The sequence below is a fragment of the Athene cunicularia genome, assembly GCF_003259725.1.
Source record: "Athene cunicularia isolate RWA chromosome 5 unlocalized genomic scaffold, athCun1 chr5_part1, whole genome shotgun sequence".
Lineage (NCBI taxonomy): Eukaryota > Metazoa > Chordata > Aves > Strigiformes > Strigidae > Athene > Athene cunicularia.
The window spans coordinates 36,666,055-36,685,154 of NW_020799101.1; the positions used below are offsets into that span (position 1 = coordinate 36,666,055).

Below are 19,100 nucleotides of genomic sequence, written 5' to 3' on the forward strand. Positions count from 1 at the left end.
AAAGCGAGACATGCCAGCTTCTGCACTGAGATGCAAACCAGAATCCCAACTGCTTACAGCTGCTGCCATCTTGGAACACTTTCAGCGAGAGCAGAAATGCTAACCCTCCCCACCAGCCCAATTACAGCCCGGACAGTCATTTTCTGCTTGATAGTACCTTAATAGTTGAGATGCAATTAGTGCTTTTAATTTCCTGGTCTCAGATCTCAACCACTGGCTCTGGTTCATCACTCAGAATTACTTGCAGTCATATGTTTTTAAAGTACATCTGATCAGGTTCATTGATGTAGTGGGGGGGGGAAAAAAGAAAAAATTCAAAGCATTGTTTCTCTAGCTGCTGTGGGCCAACACTGACCACTTCTAAAAATCCCACCCAGATTGTTTATACATACATGGGAGATGAAATTGTGTAAATCATCTTCATTCTATAATTTTTAAAATTTCTCATAGATCAGCAGACACTAAAAAAAAAACCAACCCACCAAGCACATCCACACTCAGGTTTATCATCTGGGCTATTACAACTGTCATAATTTAATTCTCAAATTATCTTCTCTGCAAGAATTTCTAATAGCTATATAGTATAACAAATGAAGATTGAGCTCTTTTTTGAAATTTATCATCTCGTTGAAATGACAGAGAACTCATGTGGCATAAAAGGTCAGTTACTACGTTATATATAACTTTTTGTTTCCATCTCCTACTGTTCTTTCAGGGAACTAAAAATGTTTTAGACAACAGATGTGTAACACTTAAAATATTTGGAATGTGTGGGAATATGCTGAGGGACCACCTGTCCTGCAACGCAAAAGACAGAATCAGCTTGTGAGTGCTGGCGGTGAACAGGAGGAGTTGTACACTAAAAGTAAAGAATGAAAACTGCAGGGTAACCATACTAGGTTGAGTTTACTCAAGGAAACATAGCGAAGAAAGACGAATCAAGTTCAATGCTCATTAATACTTAGCCAATAATATACATTAGAGATTCCCTTAATAAGTATAGCCGGGAGCAGTTACTCGGTCTCAGGAAGCTCATGATTAAGAAGAAAAGAAACAGACTTTATCTGATTTAACCTAAATAAGGTATTTTATTTATTGTTTGACTACTTCTACTAGTCAGATCCTATCTGTTTAGTTACAAATTAACAATTATGGCTAGTAATGACTACATTGGCTATCCTTTGTGAAAACAACAAAAAAAGCCAAAACCATTTACATATTGTAGAAACCCAAGGTTTTGATAATAATTTGGATTCCTTTAGAGCCTGAGGATGTCGAGGTGATTTGTTGCTGGTGTCTGTTTTTCTCCACTTTTACTATTTATTGACTAAAGTTAACAAATGTTGTTTCACAGATGAGGGAACAAAGGCGCAGATAGGATCAGTATGTAGCATTTGCATTTCTTCATTTGGAGTTCTGGCATGTGAGCACCCACAATTCTTTATTATCTTTTTCCTTCAATGATTTTTAAAAAGGAGGATATTAAAACTGGGATGATAGTTACTTCCCTGCCTCGGGGAATGACTGTGAAGATAGTTAATGTTTGTACCAGTTGCCCCCTCTTGTCCTCCCTGCAACTGTTGTGTGAAGCTACTATTGCTCTGCTCTGGGTTACAGCGCAAAGGGAAGGTATTGCTCGCTGCTTCTGCCCATAGGCAAGCGTCGGCTGGGAAATAGCACATCAGGCTCTGCCCTAAAAAATGAAAATGGTGCATAAATCAGAAACAAATTCAGAAACTCAAATTCATCTCTCACTCTACGGACTTTGGAAACAGTGAAGTCTAGTTACATTTCATGGTTTACGTCTCTCTCTAAGTTTTGGGTATGGATGTGAAGCTGCACTTCAAAACTGAAATCTCTATCTGATAGTGCACGCGCAGAGTTGGTGAATGAAACAGCTGTTGATGCACTCTCTTGATTAGGAATGATAGAAAAAGTCAGGACACACATTAGCAGTGTTTCCCACAGCGAGTACAATTCTGCCTGCCCTTGGATATAATGGCTCGCTGCTGTATACTGTGCAAACAAATTACACGTACTGTGGGAGCCACAACTTTAAATTTCTCAACCTTTTTGCATGCAAAAATCCAGCATTAATTACGCTTTTTTACATTTAGAGTTCCTCTTCGTTAGCTGGAGGGAGGTCTTTGTGATTAAAGGAAGCAGGTTTCATTGAACCAGACGAGCTCTGCTCTGTCCTCTTTTTCACCTCCCCTCAGGGCAAAGACCAACAGCTTGAGGGTGACCCCTTAAAGAAGTTTCACTGAAAAGGAAGATGAGAAAAGCTGGACAGGCTCTTTCTAATGCTCTGCGCTGGAGCCAGGAAAAGGCAGCTGTTTCTAGCCTTTCTAATTTTTTTCCTTGGTGTTTTTTTTTTATTTCCCCCCCTTTCCTGGTGGCTGAAATCTGGGCTTGCTGCCATATCTGTTTGTCTGTCTGTCTCATGTTGTTTTTCTCAGAGAGCTTCAGAGGCCAGTTGCCCATAGTCAGTTGCTGGGAACAGAGGTTGTTCCTTGTATCGTCTTAACTCTCCATGCCAGAGTGTTCATGCTTGAATAGGAAACAGCAAGATCTGTCAAAATAGCCCTTTTCTTTAGGGCTTTGAGGCTGCATTCTCCATGGCCATCTGTTCCCTTTCACCCTTTTGGACAATGTTGCTATTTGAAACCAACCACTCTTTGCTCTCTCCCTTTCCCCTTGCCCTCCCCCCTGCCCCCCCAAATCTGGGAAAAAAAGTTGTTTCTGGCCCTCACTGGCCTCTAGAGGATTCAACCATTTTGTAGTCCAAGGATTAAAAGTGATATTTTGCAATTTTTTATTTTTCACTGCCTTTAAAAAATTTAATACATCTCAGGAGAGAAGAATCAGTACACTCAAAAGATCATTTTGGATTTATGCATTACTCTCCACAGAGCACTTCAGTGTCCTGTCACTGCAGACTACAGTGAAAACTTGGCACATCTTGGAATATTTTGCATTATAGCAGGAACGGAAGGAACCTCCTATAGTTAAGGCTGTATAACTGTTTCCCTTCTAACCCTCTGTCTTCAGTCAAAAAAGCTTATCGCGATGAAATTTTCCAGTCTTGGTGGCTGTCCAAAATTGAATTTATTTGCTTAGTTTCAGATAAAGCGAGTCATTCCTTTTTGAGAATGAGGTGAAGAAAAAAGCATATTCCTCCTCTGCTCCAGGATGGGCAACTGTGCTGTGAAGAGGGGGACTGACTTGCTGAGAACTTCCTGAAAGTCTGTGTCAGGGTGTGAAGCCAGAGCCCTGTAATCCTCAGTCATTTTAATATCCTCCATGTTATATACTACCTGTGTGTGTGCACCTAGGTACATAAACATATATGTATTTTCAGCTTTGTAAATGAGTCAGTTCTGAACAGTGAGCCACTGTGATATCTGCATTTACTAAAATGTTTTGCCATTCATCTTATAATGAGAGGGAAGACATTGTATATACATGTGTATATTGGCTGCGTGATTTTTTTTTTTTAAATGTGAAAGTGCCCAAAGGCACTTCTTCAGAGAAGAGGTTGCATCCTTCAGCTTGTGTCACAGGCCCCTCTGCACTGTGAAATAGATACAGCCAGTGAGACCTGTATTGGCAAATGCAAACTTGTGGTTGAATACCAGTTAAGAAACGTCACAGTCAACCCTGATGATATCCATTGTGAGAAATACTTCTATGTTTGATAGGCAGAGTTAAAGTCGCTTATAGCATCTTTTACATTTAATGTTTCCTAACTTTTATGTTCCTAATCATACAACCAAAACATTCTTTCAGTTTAGTTTTTGTGATGTTTTGTATTAAGAGTTTGGCCAAATCTGAACTCCAGATGTGAACAGCTGTAATTTGCAAACATTCATCTCTAGCCCCCAAATGTTTGGCTGACCTCTGTTTCCATGTTGCAGGCTGAAAGAGAATTGTTTCATCCTGGAATTTCAGTTTTGATAACTCTGGCTCATGATCCAAGCTTTACAGCTCTAAGATTGTTGTTTTTATTTACACCTAGAGGGAATTGTTGTAACTGTAATCTGTGGGATCGGTGTTAAGAACACCGAAGGCTAAATTTTCAAAGAAATTATGATGGTCATCATACAAAGTAAAGCAGTTTGCTCAGTTTGCATATGAAAAAATTCTCAACTTGAAGTACAATTTAACATTGATTATTAAACATAGTACTTGTGGTTAACATCCCCACCCTGGAATCTTAATTATTACATGTTTCAGCCCTCTGTATCGAGAAATTGCTCACTAAATTTAAAATTGATTCAGAAATAGGACCACTACTGAAATATTCCTGTGCTCAGGAGTGAAAAGGACAGATAACTTAATTCACTAGTTCAAATCCTTAGAACTAGGCTGTGATAAGAAGTTGTTTGCTATGGCTTTTTATGCTGAATATATCAAGAAAGGTCCACTGTGGTGTAGGCTGAATGTCAGTGCTAGTGTTAATTGAGCAAACTCAGGTGCTGGCAGTGGCCTGGCTGTAGCAGCACAAAGCTCTCTGTGGCTTCTCAGCAGAATATATTTACCAAGGCAGACCTTAGTGCTCATTTAAAACTAGCTTGCATACACCTACTGTCCTTTCTGTCTGCCGTGTGGGCATACCATCAGCCTGCTCCCTGGGAAATGGACAGCCGTCTCAGAAACACCCTGGGTATGTTAGCACTAATAGGTGCTTTTATTGGCCACTTCGATGGAGAACTCAATGTGTGACAGAAACTCAACTCTCTCCCTCCTACCCCCATCACCTTTCCGCGCCCTGACTCTCAAATGTAATTTAAGGTTCATTTGCAGAATGGCTCCTACCTCGCTTAGAGTACTGCTGCTTTTGCCTGCACTGTGTTAGTTTTCTGGGTACAAGAGCTTATCTGCCAAGACAGTTTCTTTACCAGAATATATTTTATGGAAAAAAAGATGTAGGCTATGGGAATACAGTCTGTGTCTCGGACTGCAGCATGCTAACATGACTATACTGCTGTGAGCTGCCTTCTGAAATTCACTGCAGTTTCAGAGCTACATCTCCCTCTCCTCCCCTCAGATGTATTAGTTTTTATTCTGCCTTGCAGGGATTTGGCCATTTAGGCTTCCAGACTTCAGAATGTTATGCTGGGGTGCTTTTTTTGTCCCTGTCAAGGAGGAGTGTGACAGCTGGCTTATTTGGTTCTAGCCTGGAAAGTTCGGAAGTGGCAAATCCAGATGAAGAGTAAACACTAGCAGAGACTGATGAAGTTCAGCAGCTGAGATTAACCATCCTGGGAAAATCAGATACGATAATGCCATGGCTGTGTAGGTCAGAGGGCTGAGGCTTGTGGCATGCAAGGCTTCAGTTGCTCTGACAGCGGGATTCTAAATCTCGGTTCTTTATTCAAGCCTTAAGGGACTTACACACGTGTAATTCTAGCATTCTGCCCCCTCCTCCTACGTGCCTTCTGATTAATATCATGATCTGTTTAATTCCCTGAGGGAACTTAACCAAAAAAATACAGCAATAACTTGTAGCATGATTGGTGAGGTGATAATTAAAAGCATTTTCTGGTTCACAGGGCCCTAGCATTGCCAGATGCCATGATTGGGCAAGCTTTGTTTTTCAACCTATGCATCTTTTATATGTGCAGACAGGCAAAATTCCAGATCTGGGTTGTTTGGGTTTTTTTTTTTCCCCACTTAGGTCAATGGTTTGGGATTTTATTTTCTAGGCTTAGAGAGACAGGAAGAAGTGACTGCATACGAGAGGCTAGATGGAAGAAGCTGCTTCAAGCTTTGGTGGTGAGCAATGTGAGAAAGAACTCTGGATATGAAGAGACTGGTGTAAATTAGTACAATTCTAGATTTGGAAAAGGAGGGAATTTCTCAAAAAGCACCATTAGAAAGTGAAGGAGGGTGAGCTGAGGGGTAAGAGTTTATCCTTGGTTACAGAAAGGAATTGACTTAACCTCTGTCTTCTACTTGGTCTTCACCATCTTTCCGACCAAAGCACTACTCGGTCAATCATTTGCTCTAGCAGTGTACCAGTGATAGAGTGCCAGAAACTCGTCACTTTGTGGTATGTTGTCAGGCCACAGAGGCAGAAGATTTACACCGGTAAAAATAAAGTATCTGTTCCCAAGGATCTCCACTTCACAATTCCCTGATCTGGGCCCTGTTTCAGGTGCTGTAAACCACCAGCTGTCTTCCCACCTCCACAGATCTCCTGAGACCTGACCATTTTGGTCATGGCTGGTAGATTGTCTGGCAAGAAATCAGACCAGCTGGATTTTCTCGTTTCTTAATGTCAATTCCTTTTTTAGGTCAGCAGACAGGAGTCTCAGTACTAGCATGTGTATGCTTCTCTCTGTCTGTCTGTCTCTTTCTCAACTCGAAACAGAACCAACATGAACTCACGATGTCAGGGAATGAGATCCTCTGGTGCAAAACACACTGGTTACAGTGGGCATCCTGGTGTGGGATTAAAAACAAACCCGCATCTGTCCAGTTCTCTGGATGACGCTTCCTACATCCTGACCTGGATAGAGGTCCCAGCTGATTTTTTGGGGGTAGAATAATGGTTAATATTACTTATTTGAAAAAACTTCTGTTTCACGGAGATTACTGAAAGTCCTTATTTATATATAGATTTGCTGGCCTGTCACATATTCTGGTTTATTTTCCCTCATCCCTTAGGAAAGATTCCTTGTAAGTGGGGAATAATCAGCAGCAGCTAAGAGACTGCAGTTCTCATAAAAAGAAGGTCTTTAGATCAGGAACTATATTTTTTGTTCTTTGTTTGTGTAGTGGTTTCCATATTGCAGATGAGTGCTTTAGGAGTTGTCACAATAGAAATAACGCACGGCTGGAAAAAAGACAGCAGAAAGGACCTTATTCTTGATCTAATATCAGATTAACACTGTAAAAATCACTCAGAATTTGTACACATACAAATAAATACAATGATAAACAAGTAAGTGTGAAAACTCACCTGTTTGGGGCATATGAGATAGACAGTGTTGTCCAGAACAAGAAGTGAACTCATTTGCTTTCTGTCACATTCCCTGGTGTCTCCATCAGAATTTTGCAGCTGGAGTTTCTAAGTGGCAATTTTTGGTCTCTTGACGATGACGACTGAATCAGAACAGTCTTTTCAATGTAATCTCTAGTAGGCGCTTCAGTGCTGCAGCAGTAGCATAGCTACAAACTAGGGGTGGTCAAAAAAATTTCCATTGAAACTTGTTTTTTTTTAACTGGGAATCAGTAGAAGTTTGCACGTAATTGCTTCAGTTGCTAAGTATATTTTGATGACTACTTTTTTTTTTTTTTAAAGGAAAACTAAATTACACATTATTGATTGCTAAACAGTTTCAGCTTTCAGCTAAAATATTTTTACTTAAAATCAGAGGTAAGCTGAAATAATCAAGGTGTGGGGGAGTTGCACAGATTTAGAACTCGGTGTTTTGGGGAGGTAAAATTGCCAGATTCCCTCTCTTAATAAAAGGAGAAGCATAAGCATTTTAAAAGTTTGATTTTTTACATGGCTCATTGTGCGGTCAAGCTTAATTTCTTACAGCGGCAACTGGTTTTCCTGCCATATGTCCTAAATAATAAAAGACTGTATGAAGGCAATACTGTGCTCTGGGAAGTTTTAATTTTTTTTCCTAAGATGAACCAGACTCTGCTGTTGATATGCCAGCGTACCCCATTAACTGAAACAGATCTGTACCGTTGGAATGGGGAGCAACATTTGTGTCTGTTTCTACAAATCAGTAATCTGTGTTTGGTAATTATCTGGGTGTATGTGTATATGTGTTTTGGTTTGTGCCTTGTCTCAAGTGGGTATTAACAAATGGTGATCTATTAGCTATCTATTGCTAGGGCCACGGCTTTAATGTAAGGGACCTGATTCTTTTCATCTTCACTCATTTTCTGTTTTGTGAAGGTAGAGTATATGACAGCAAGAGTTTGGGACATACCTTGGCTGGTCAGTGCAGAGAGTGAAATGGTCACCACTGTAGGGTAAGAGAATCAGAGTCACCTTTTGCCGAAAGAGAAAGTTGTGGAGAAGGGCTGAAAATGGCAGAAGTCAGCATGTGGGAGTTTGAAGGGCACTGTGGTTAGTTACTTCACAGATGAGTTTGTCCTGTGGGTTGTTTTTTACTGTGTGGTGGGTTTTTCCACTATTGGATATTTTTATACTTGTACTTTCTGAGTAGGTGAAGATGGAAAAATAGATGGGGGGTTGAGGGTTTTTTTCTTTTTTTCTTTTTTTTTTTTTTCTTTTCTCTCCCTTGTGGTGTCGTTGTTAGAGATCTGTACCAAAAAGACAGACTAAATGCGATGCAGGTGAAAAGCAGTGATCTTTATGAGCTCTGCCAGTGAACCAGAAAGCTGCACAGCCTGAGCAAGAGGCAAAGTACTTTCATTCTTATTGCACGGTGTGCTGGGTTTGTTGAGCTTAGTAGTTTAATTCTTTATAAATATTTTCTCTGTACTTTTGGAGAGGTTTTTCCTTCTTTTTTATAAATTGGGCTTTTATCAAGATGATTCGATGTTAATGTTTGAAAGATTCGAGGACTGCTTGCTTCTGTATTTTGTTACTTCACTGTCGTATTGTGCATCGATCCCTTTTTGCATTTGATGAGAAAAGATGTTTGAATTACCAAAATAATAGAGATTGCAAAGGGGCCCAGTGGTGGGAATGAACCTGCCAGGCAATGACTCTTTCATCTGGAAAGAGAAAAATCTATATGAGAATGTGGAAGGGGTGGAATTCATTGCTCTATGCAGTTACACCAACAAGGAACAGGTTATTTTTAAAAATCAAGACAATAATCACATTCTATCTATAGTTTGCATTTTAAAATGTTGTTTTAAGAAGTCTGTTTCATTTGATTCAAGACAGTGGCCCAGTTATCCTAATTTTCATAGGATGAGACACTGATGAAACTGAAATTCCTTTATGATTAAATCCCCTTTAACCATGTTTGCAACAATTGGGACTTGGTTACAAGGATTTAGTCTTTAAAATGGTGCCTCCTTATATGTAGAGGACAAGAAAATCTTTGAGACCATGTCTATACTTGTAATTCTCTGGCTGGACATAATAGAATAATCCCAGAATCAGTATTGAGCTGAAAAGCTTTAATCCTACTGTTCGCTCCAGTGAAAAATGGAAGGTGGAATAAACCCACTTTTCCCAACCTGCCTTTATGTGGCATTCATCTCTAGTGATAAGAAAGGTACTTATGGAAGGTTTGTTCTAATTGCAGTGATGGGGGGAAACAAAATTAATCTAGCCCCTCTGTAGAAGGAGGGCCAAGTGTTGTTGCCCAGTTCTACCGACAGCTCCTTCCAGGGCAGTGAAGCCCAGTGTGAGCCTTTTCTTCTGCTTGGAAGCAGCGCTGCAGGCCTCAGTTGAAGAATCACCCTTTTATTCTTTGGTTCATTTTTTTTCCCTGATTGTGCAGAGGCATTTACTTTGCATTTGACTCAGACCACAAGAAGCTTATTTTCACTTGTGACAGCTGTTCAGCGAGAGTGAAGCAGCCAGTTCCTCCTTTATGCTTGCGATCCAGAACAGATACGGTCTCTGCTGGTGTCTCTGCCGGTGCCCTCAAGAGCTCAGTTTCACAGGAGATGGTAGAGCAGGTACCTTGTGCACTCCTTGGCCTGTCTGCTGACGTGCCCTTTGAAGATCAGTTTAATGCTAGTTCTTTTTGTGTGAGGAAGGAAGGAGTGTTTACAGGAATTGAAGTTACCACTTCATTTTACTTGAGCTGGATCTGAATACATAAAGCAGGGGGGTGTTTGGAGGCCTTCCCCACCCTTCTAGCATGCACCTTCACCTCCCCATGCCAGGATCCCATCTCTGTGCTTCTGGACATCCACTCTCTTTTCCCACATACTGCATCCATAAACTGATATCTGCCACCTTTCTCTCATCTGTCTGTCAGCCTCGTTTTCTTACTCTCCCTAGTCCCTGTGCTCCCTGTATCACCTGTGTCCTGAGCAGAAGCCATCACGCTGGCAGTGGCTGGAGCGAGAGCTGTACTCGGAGCAGGCTGGAGAGATGGGAACTGCTGCCTGTCAGCTGATAGCACATCACTGGCTCTGTGGAAACATCCACCCCACAGCATGGATAAGCACCTTCATGTCACAGCTCAGAGCTGTTGCTCCATACCACTCTGAAGTGATTAAATTGGACAGTTTGGGGACCTCTGAGCAGAGACTGAAGGCCCTTATGAGCTTGTTTTCTTCTTGGGCCAAGGTTGGTCTGACACTCCCATCTTCCCAGTATGAAAATATCAGGGTTTGGAAGAACAAGGCAATGTGTGTTGAAAAATACCACTCTCTTTGAACATTATTATTTATCCACTTCCTTTGTCCAGTTCATTAATTACTAAGTAGTGGTTGAAATAACAGAAAAGTCCAAGGTTTTTCTAAGGCCGTGTGTGAATATAAATCTGTTTTCTTAACATATCCTCTTTCCATCCTCTGAGACATTTGCTATCTTTTTGTGTTTAGAGCAAGGAGAAGGAATGAAACTTGTGCTGTCACTGCCCTTGAACTTCTTTGTAAAGCTGGCGCTGTTTCCCTCTCAGAGAGTTCACTTCTTGTTGGTTTGCCTCTCTGTCTGCCTAATGCATCAGCTTGCAGGAGGATCCCTTATAAAATGGAAACCTTTCCTGTGAGGCATTCCTTTCCACCCTGTAAAAAGTCTTCACTGTAAATTTGCTCCAGGCTTACTAACCACTTTGCACTGGAGTCATAAATTTGAATTAACTTCACAGAAGAGGATTCGCCTGAAAGTGGGTCACACAAGCAGCCCTCTTCTGATAGGGGCTGACACAGTATGGTACAGTGGGCTTTCTCCTGCATAATAAAATAAAATAAGTGACAGCAATTAGCTTGCTTGTTCAGCCACAAGCCTTACACCTCTAGCACTTCTGCTCACTTTGGGACAGGTTTTAGACCTGAAAGGAATGCAGAATTAGGAACTGCTATGGAGTGATATCTCCGTGATATCAGCTGGCTTCAGATTTTTGACTGCTTAAATGCCCAGCTCAGGATTGCAACAGCAAGATGTTGCTTCTTCTGTTACCTAATAGGAGAGACATATAATTTGAGGGAAGTTTGGATGTGAACTTTGCGGCTGTTTTATGCCAACAGTACCTACCTCTGGAATGTCTGGGCTTTTTGTCTGTGTCAGAGCGGCATGGAGTGGCGGCTTCCAGCTGTATAGAGGGGTGCAGTTACACCACCTGTGAGACTAACACCTCCACACCCACCAGAACTCACACTTATCTACCTCACTTTTGGGTTTTGTGATTCCTACCCATTTCTAGCAGGTGGGAATGAAGGACAGTGTTGACTACAGGAGGAACTTGCAGCTTATTCCACATGACAAAGAGAGGATCACAGAATTTAAAGCTGCTTCACTAACTTTTATTCTCCCTTAGCTTGTTTGTACAGTAATGGTATTTTACTTTTGTGGTCTTAGCACAAAACCAAAAGTTTGTAGCACTTAATGAACTTAATTAAGTAACTTGGTTTAAGTAATTTTAAGGGAATGGAATACAGACCTCCCAGCACCCTGCTTTAATACTTGAACCTGTTCTCTCCTCCAGCTAGCAAATTAAATCCAAAATGTAGATGAAGAGAAATTATTATTGTCAGCACATCCACCTTCCCAATAGAGATGGGTTAGACTAATTAACAGAATAGCATTCCTAATGCTGAAACTTCCAATTAGGTGATCCTGTGATGAGTTATTCAGGTAGAAGTTTGATGCTTATCCAGATACTAATATGTTTGTTTTGAGGAAAGAAAAGCATCCATCCCTACTGGATGGCACAACTGTAGCCTGTTTTCAGACTAGAACAGATGTTGTTCTGGAGAAGCGAGTATTGTGCATGTCACAGTGAGTTTTCATGACATGGGAAGTAATTCAGACAAGTACAGAGTCCATACTCTTGTCAAACTATTGGCTTGAACCTAGTGCTGCACTCATTTCTTTTGTAGACCTTAAACATTTAAAGACCTATTTCAAATCCAGGTGATGTTAATTGAACCTTGTATTACTCTGGGGGGAAGTTTGAGCTCTTTAGCTGAGTCCTGTAGCACACTGCAATCATTCCAGGACCTTCTCTCCAGCCTCCTGCTCCTCTCTGCCTAATGCAGTCTAATAAGGTACCATTCTCATTGATTGCAAATAATGATTATTACTGCATACCAACACTTTTGGTCTTGCCCTTTACTGAGTATTTTTCCAAAATAAAAGTTTTAGTGAATAAAGAAATTATGGGTTTGTTATGAATACTTAGGGGGAAAAGTAGAAAAACCCACAACCTTGCAAATGTAAAAATCAATGAAGAGTTTTAACCCAAATTTTCCAGAAGCTCCACTGGGCCATGCAATGACATTGTCATCTCATTACAGTATTGCTTCCAAAACCTACTACTTATAATTTAAGTTTCAACATTAACTATTGTATTATTGATTGTTTTGATAGAAACATAAGGCTGCTCTAAAGTGTGTATTGCAGAGTATGTCTCTGGTCTAACTTTAACTGACTTAGTTGACATGAATTTCATGACTGTCCTGGGGAAACAATTTTGTTTGTTGCCTGATAGATGACAGGAAGTTCCCTAACTTTAAATACAAGTTTCTCTCATTCATTCATAGCTTTTTAGCAGTATGGACTGTCAACCTCAGTTCAATTTTCAGCTTGTACATGATCATTTATACCCACATAACAACTGGAGTTTTGTTTCTGAATTTCTTTGGTTTGTCTGGCTTGCTCTGTTCTTGAAGTGTCATTTGAAGTACAGACAAGTCACCCATCTGCCTGTTCATCTTACGCAGAGCTTGTGATAACAGAGATGAAGATCTCAGACACCTACCTGCCTGCATATGTGTATGTGTGTATGTATGGGTCTCTGGTTTCAATACAAGAAAGCTCAGGTGCAATGGCAGTTCAGCAAGCTGGATCATGTGGCATTATTGGAAACACTTCTTTACGTTGTCATTGCCTTTCCTTTAAGCCATATAAATTTCATATGATTTCAGAGACACCAGAATGGCTCCCTTATTTGCAAATCTTAGAAAATGTATAGGATGCCTGGTGGCATGAAGCAGTATTCTCATTTTTAGATCAGGGTATTGTGGCACCACATTCTGCTCCTTTAGCTTCCCTTTTTCTCATGCCATTATACGTTGTCACTCTGCTTCCCTCTCCTCTGTGCCCATAGAAAGCTGGTTTGCTTGGGGGCAGAATATCTAAAGAGGAAAAGGCAAGTGTCCCCCATGCATGGTGCACTTCTAGATACCTAAAAAATGTACCAGTCTCTCCAAGAAGGTAGGTACAATTTTGCAACATATCCTTAATTCTTGGCACTTTGTCTAGGTGTCAGAGGGTGAGATGGAGAACTCACACTGCAGTTGTATAAATAAATCAGGTAGGAAATTAATGTGACAGTACCATCTATTAAGTACCAATTGTCATTACCTAGTTTAGGAAATGATCTGAGATGACTGATTGGAATTTCCATGCCGAACCCTTCTCTGTTGCGCAATCCTCATGCAGTTTCATATTTATCTCCAGGAGCTTCTGGAAGTGGGAAGAGGGAATCAGGTTATGTGACAGCAGCCCTTGGCAACACATGGAGTCACAGCGTCAACACCAGGCTTATACTACAATATCATGACTTGCTGACAAGAGAGGTGAGAACAACAAAGAGAATTTAAATAAAGCTCCACCAGCAGTGCTTGGTCAGATGGGCTAACTGTGTCCTTCAGCCTCTGTGGTTATGCCACATATGTTGAGAACCTGGCACTCTATAGCCAATTTCTTATTTGGGGTGGGGGGCAGTCAGTGTCCTTTGATTTTCAGGCATAGCCAGTCCTCTGGTGTTTTCCTGTGTTAGGATGGGCTTAATCCAAGTCATAGGGCCTAGCACTGGCCTGTTGGCACATGCATACAAGTTTCTTGAATTTTTAATGCATTTCATGTTGTGGAGATGAAAGGTAATCCTTAAATTACTTTTCTGTGCAAGGATTTTTGGGCAGGAGTAGGAGACTGGTCCTTTCACTGCCATGATTGTTTTGCTGTCATCCCTTCCACAGTTTGTGTCAAATTTTGTCTGTGACACTTAGGACAGGGAGCACTCTGTCTTCTTCAGCTACTGTTTGCAAGTGGAAGCTTGCTGCCTGCACCAGCAACCTTAACTTTGAGCAGTAAGTATGGTACCAGTTTTCCAGAAATATGCCTGCAAAAAGGAGAAAGCTTACCCTTTTTCACTAAGATACTTCATGCTTTTGAGTGAAATACAGTAGCATTTTTGACTGCAGTCTTCAACTCTTAATTTAAAAAAAATGAGAAAAACTAGGACACGAGACACTTGGGCTTTGATTGAGGGAGTAACTTTTTTTTTTTGTTTTTAAAAACATCATAACCCATGATTTCATCTGTCCCTTGGGATATCTGTGGTTCTAATCTCTCTTGGCTTTGTCTGTTCTGTTTTTGCATTGATGTAACTCTTTCCAAAGGCTGTGACCCTCAGTCTTAATGTTATTGATTTTCCGCCCATTAGAGAGTTGACAGAAAAATTGCTATGCGGAATTTGTACCATCTTACTCCTATAGCATTACAACTCATGTGCATTCAAATTGGTGCTCCTGGTTTTACTGCCATAACACAAGGTTTCTCACTGTTAGGTTGCGTTCCTTAGAGCCAGAGGAGAGGAAGCCATCCTGTTTTATTCTGCTCATTAGAAGTAAAATTGTAATGATGGCATTTCTGTTGCTGTGAGTAGTTGGCACTGTGAAGCAGTGGTAGTCTTCTGGACTCCCAGGTAGCAGGTTAAGTGTGTCAAATGCAGGTAGAAAAGGCATCTTTTGGACTTGTATAGAAACATACTGCTGCTGCCCTCATAAATTCTCTATGTTCTGCTTCTTATTCTGGTCTGTAATGAGTTCTCCTTTTCTACATGTGTGTGCAAAATACAAAGCTGTTCACAAATTTCCTGGATCACTTTGGAGGTACATGAGAAGTGGAGTTGGCAAAGGGAAAAGGGCAGAAACTGGGCTCTGTGCTACTTCATGATGCACAAAGTTGGCTAAAAAGGATTAAGAACATTCATCTGGTGGTGGAAAGAGAGAGCAGTTTTCCTAAAGAACATTCAGATATTAAATGTGTTTTTTTTCTGATTTTGTTTGAGAAGTAATAGATTGAAAGTGTATGAAATGTTGTTTTCAAGTGTTTAAAACACTGTTATAAAAATTGTATTATGATCTACTTTACTAAAAAGCAGAGTTTTACTCTGTTCCTAGCTGGGTGTATCAGGTGTACCACCTTGCTTGCATGTGAAGCCATGGGATCATTTTGGTTTAGTTAAGCAGAAGAATTAAATATACAGTGAGGAAAAACAACCTTGAAGTAAATGTTAGTATATTTTATTAAAAGCAAAGTAATTTGAAACAGAAGTGTGATATAAATAGTGATATGTCTGTGAAGTTCATGAATGAAATAGGATATGTCCATGATGTCCTGTAAGTATTTTCTTGTTGCTGATATCTGTGTTCCTTTTTTAGATAAATTCTCTTTTCTTAAAGTCATAGAAATCTTTCTGCTAGATGTGCAGTTTCCAGTTAGAGGAAAGCATCTAGAATTACCCTACCTGTAGCAGCACTGTACTGGTTAAACTACTGTAGTTTTACACACATATGTTGTTTCATAATTGCTTTATACCCACTTTCAGAAATGAATTGTGAATAAAGGTGCCTCAGTTCTTGAGATGCCATTTCAGTCATTGTAAGGTGGTTCTGCCAGGAGGTATTGGATATCAGTGCATTGAAAATCAGCACTTTTTAAGGAAGCTTAACTTGGAGGTCCAAAAATTCCCAAGTCAGTAATCACTTTTACAAATTCTCATATTACTGTATTTAAAATTAAAAAAAAAAAAAAAAAAAAAATGCCTGTGATTACCTGTGTAGTCTTGGTTTTAAAGTGAAATTCTGCTCCAGGAAATTACTGAAAGCACGCAGTTGTTCCAGAGACGGGTGAAAAGTAGTGCAAAACCAAGTTTTGCCTGCTTTTCAGAATTTGTAACCCTGCAGAATCAATACTGTTCAAAAAAATTGGCTGGATGGTCACAGTCAGAGAATTGCGGTCAATGGCTCAATGTCTGAGTGGAGAGCAGTGACAAGTGGTGTTCCTCAGGGGTTGGGTGTTGGGACTGGTGCTGTTTAACATCTTTGTGGGTGACAGTGGGATTGAGTGCACCCTCAGCAGGTTTGCTGATGACACCAAGCTGTGTGGTGTGGTCGACACGCTGGAGGGAAGGGATGGGCCATCCGGAGGGACCTGGACAGGCTGGAGGGGTGGCCCGTGCAAACCTCATGAAGTTCAACAAGACCAAGTGCAAGGTCCTGCACATGGGTTGGGGCAATGGCAAGCACGGATACAGGCTGGGCGATGAGTGGATTGAGAGCAGCCTGGTGTAGGTGGACTTGGGGGTATTAACAGATGGAAAACTGACTCTGAGCCAGCAATGTGCGCTCACAGACCAGAAAGCCAACCATGTCCTGTGCTGCATCAAGAGAAGTGTGGCCAGCAGGGCAAGGGAGGGGATTCTCCCCCTCTACTCTGCTCTCATGTGACACCCCCCCTGCAGTGCTGTGTCCAGCTCTGGGGCCCCCAACATGAGAAGGACATGGACCTGCTCAAGCAAGTCCAGAGGAGGCCACAAAGATGATTGGGGGTCTGGAGCACCTCCCCTGTGAGGACAGGCTGAGAGAGTTGGGGGTTTACCTGGAGAAGAGAATGCTCCAGGGAGACCTTATAGTGGCCTTCTAGTACTTAAAGGGGGTACAGGAAAGCTGGGGAGGGACTCTTGATCAGGGAGTGATAGGATGAGGGCTAATGGCTTTAAACTGAAAGAGGGTAGAATTAGATTAGATATAAGGAAGAAATTCTTCCCTGTGAGGGTGGTGAGGCACTGGCACAGGTTGCCCAGAGCAGCTGTGGCTGCCCCCTCTCTGGCAGTGCTCAAGACCAGGCTGGACGGGGCTGTGAGCAACCTGGGCTAGGGGAAGGTGTCCCTGCACATGGCAGGGGGGGGAACTAGGTGATCTTGAAGGTCCCTTCCAACCCAAATCATTATATGGTTTGTTTTATTCTGACTTCATTCTTTCTTCCGTCATTTGACCTCCTGAAGATTCTCTTCCTGGCTCTACTTTCTTTTCTTCCCCTGGAGGAGCTGGGGCAGTGGTGACAGTCTGAAGGACCTTCCCTTACACCTGACTCCCATGGTATTAGAGCCAGTGTGCTATTCTTACTGGGAAATTCTACCCATCAAGAAAGAAAACACCTCTTGAGATGCACTGGGCCATGAGGCCCAAGGGTGGTATTCTTCAAGACATGAAGTGATAATGCAATCATTAAGGAGGATTCAAGCAAGCAGTTTACCAGAACCATAGCATCTTCTGGATGGGACAGGCCACTGGGCTGCTAGATGCTTGTTAGTCATGCAGTATTCATTTCTGGGAAAGCTCGGGGATGTAGTCCTTGTTCCTGAAACTTTGAGGAATGCCAGGGCAGCAGGTGGCAGAACGAGTATGCAACAAACCTAGGGAAGTTAAGCACAGAATTCCTACAATGGGTTTTAGAAATATATTAAGTAAAAGATTCCTTCATTTTGTTTGTCCAGCAGACATTTTTTCAGCCAACTATCCCTTTTTCCACCCCACCCTCCGTATGTTTGGTGAACATTAATAAAACAGCAGCCAATTCTGCAAAGTAATGAAATTTCTGGGACATCCTGCCTGCCTTAAAATCAATTAGGTGTGCTTTATTCCTTGGATAGGAACAGGTTTCTGAACAAACAGATGAACTTTCCTCTTTTGCCCTCTTCTAGAAGCCAGTGTTTTGGTTTTTGTTTCTTCCAGGACAGAAGCAACACCCCTGGGGGAGGGCAGAATGAGGTTTCTAGTCTGCATTTAAATTCATTATGCCACCAGAATCCATAAGCATGGACAACAGTAGGAATCTGTAGCTGCTGAAGTGGGGATGAGTTGCATGACTTCCACAGTGGCATAAGAGCTTGGGAGAATGCAGGGAAAATTTTATTGTTTCTCACAAATGTGTTCATAAAGGGAATTTGCTATTATCTTTACAGATATTGATACTTGGTTCTCCCTAACCACTCTTGTAAGTAGTTAACTGTGACATTTGTTTTCCTGAAATCCATACATAAACATGCAGACCCTTTGAGTTTGGGCCAAAACCAACGGGGCTGCACTAGAAACTGTCAGACACCTCGGTTACCCCTATGTGTATAATTATCCTTGTTTCCTGAAGTGGAGTCAGCAGACTCCAAGGTTACTTTTTCATGTGTGCTCAGCTGTCTTTGGGGGACAGACAGCATGGTAGGGTTTAATACGTTGACATGCTATATTTAACGTTTTATTCTTGTCTGTTGGACAGGATGCTGGATTAAGTGAGGCACTGGACAGATCTGGTATGGCAACTTCTATGGGCCTGGTTTATTTTATAGTTTTCAAGGGATTTGTGAGACTCATAGTACTGTGTTAATGTCTGTAATGTGTTTTGAAATTCTCAGATGGAAAGTGCACATAGAAGTGTTATTTTATAACAAATCAGTGTTTTCCTGTGGTATTTTCAAGAAAGAGCATTTAGAATCATAGAATCATTCAGGTTGGAAAGGACTTTTAAGATCATTGAGTTCAAATGTTAACCAAACACTGCCAAGTCCACCACTAAACCGTGTCCCTAAGTGTCACATCTGCACATTTTTTAAATGCCTCCAGGGATGGTGACTCAACCACTTCCCTGGGCAGCCTGTTCCAATGCTTGACAACCCTTTTGGTGAAGAAATTTTTCATGATATTCAATCTCTAAACCTCCCCTGGTGCAACTTGAGGCCATTTCCACTTGTCCTATTACTTGTTGCCTGCGAGAAGAGACCAGCACCCACCTTGCTACAACCTCCTTCCAGGTAGTTGTAGAGAGTGATAAGATCTCCCCTCAGCCTCCTTTTCTCCAAGCTAAACAACCCCAGTTCCCTCAGCCGCTCCTCATAAGACTTGTGCTCTAGACC

The 19,100-nt window shown here is 41.4% G+C and overlaps 1 protein-coding gene across 5 annotated transcripts in view; it reads left to right on the plus strand.

Moving 5' to 3' along the window:
- Positions 1–19,100, plus strand: part of RAD51B (RAD51 paralog B) — a 451,378-nt gene that overhangs the window by 275,297 nt on the left and 156,981 nt on the right. For all 5 annotated transcript variants that reach the window (XR_003398462.1, XR_003398463.1, XM_026848994.1 and 2 more), the window contains exon 9: positions 13,586–13,704. Coding sequence is in view for 3 of the 5 variants with exons in the window: in XM_026848994.1 (XP_026704795.1) it covers positions 13,586–13,704 (119 nt within the window). In the remaining 2 variants the exon portion in view is untranslated. The remainder of the gene's footprint in view (positions 1–13,585; positions 13,705–19,100) is intronic.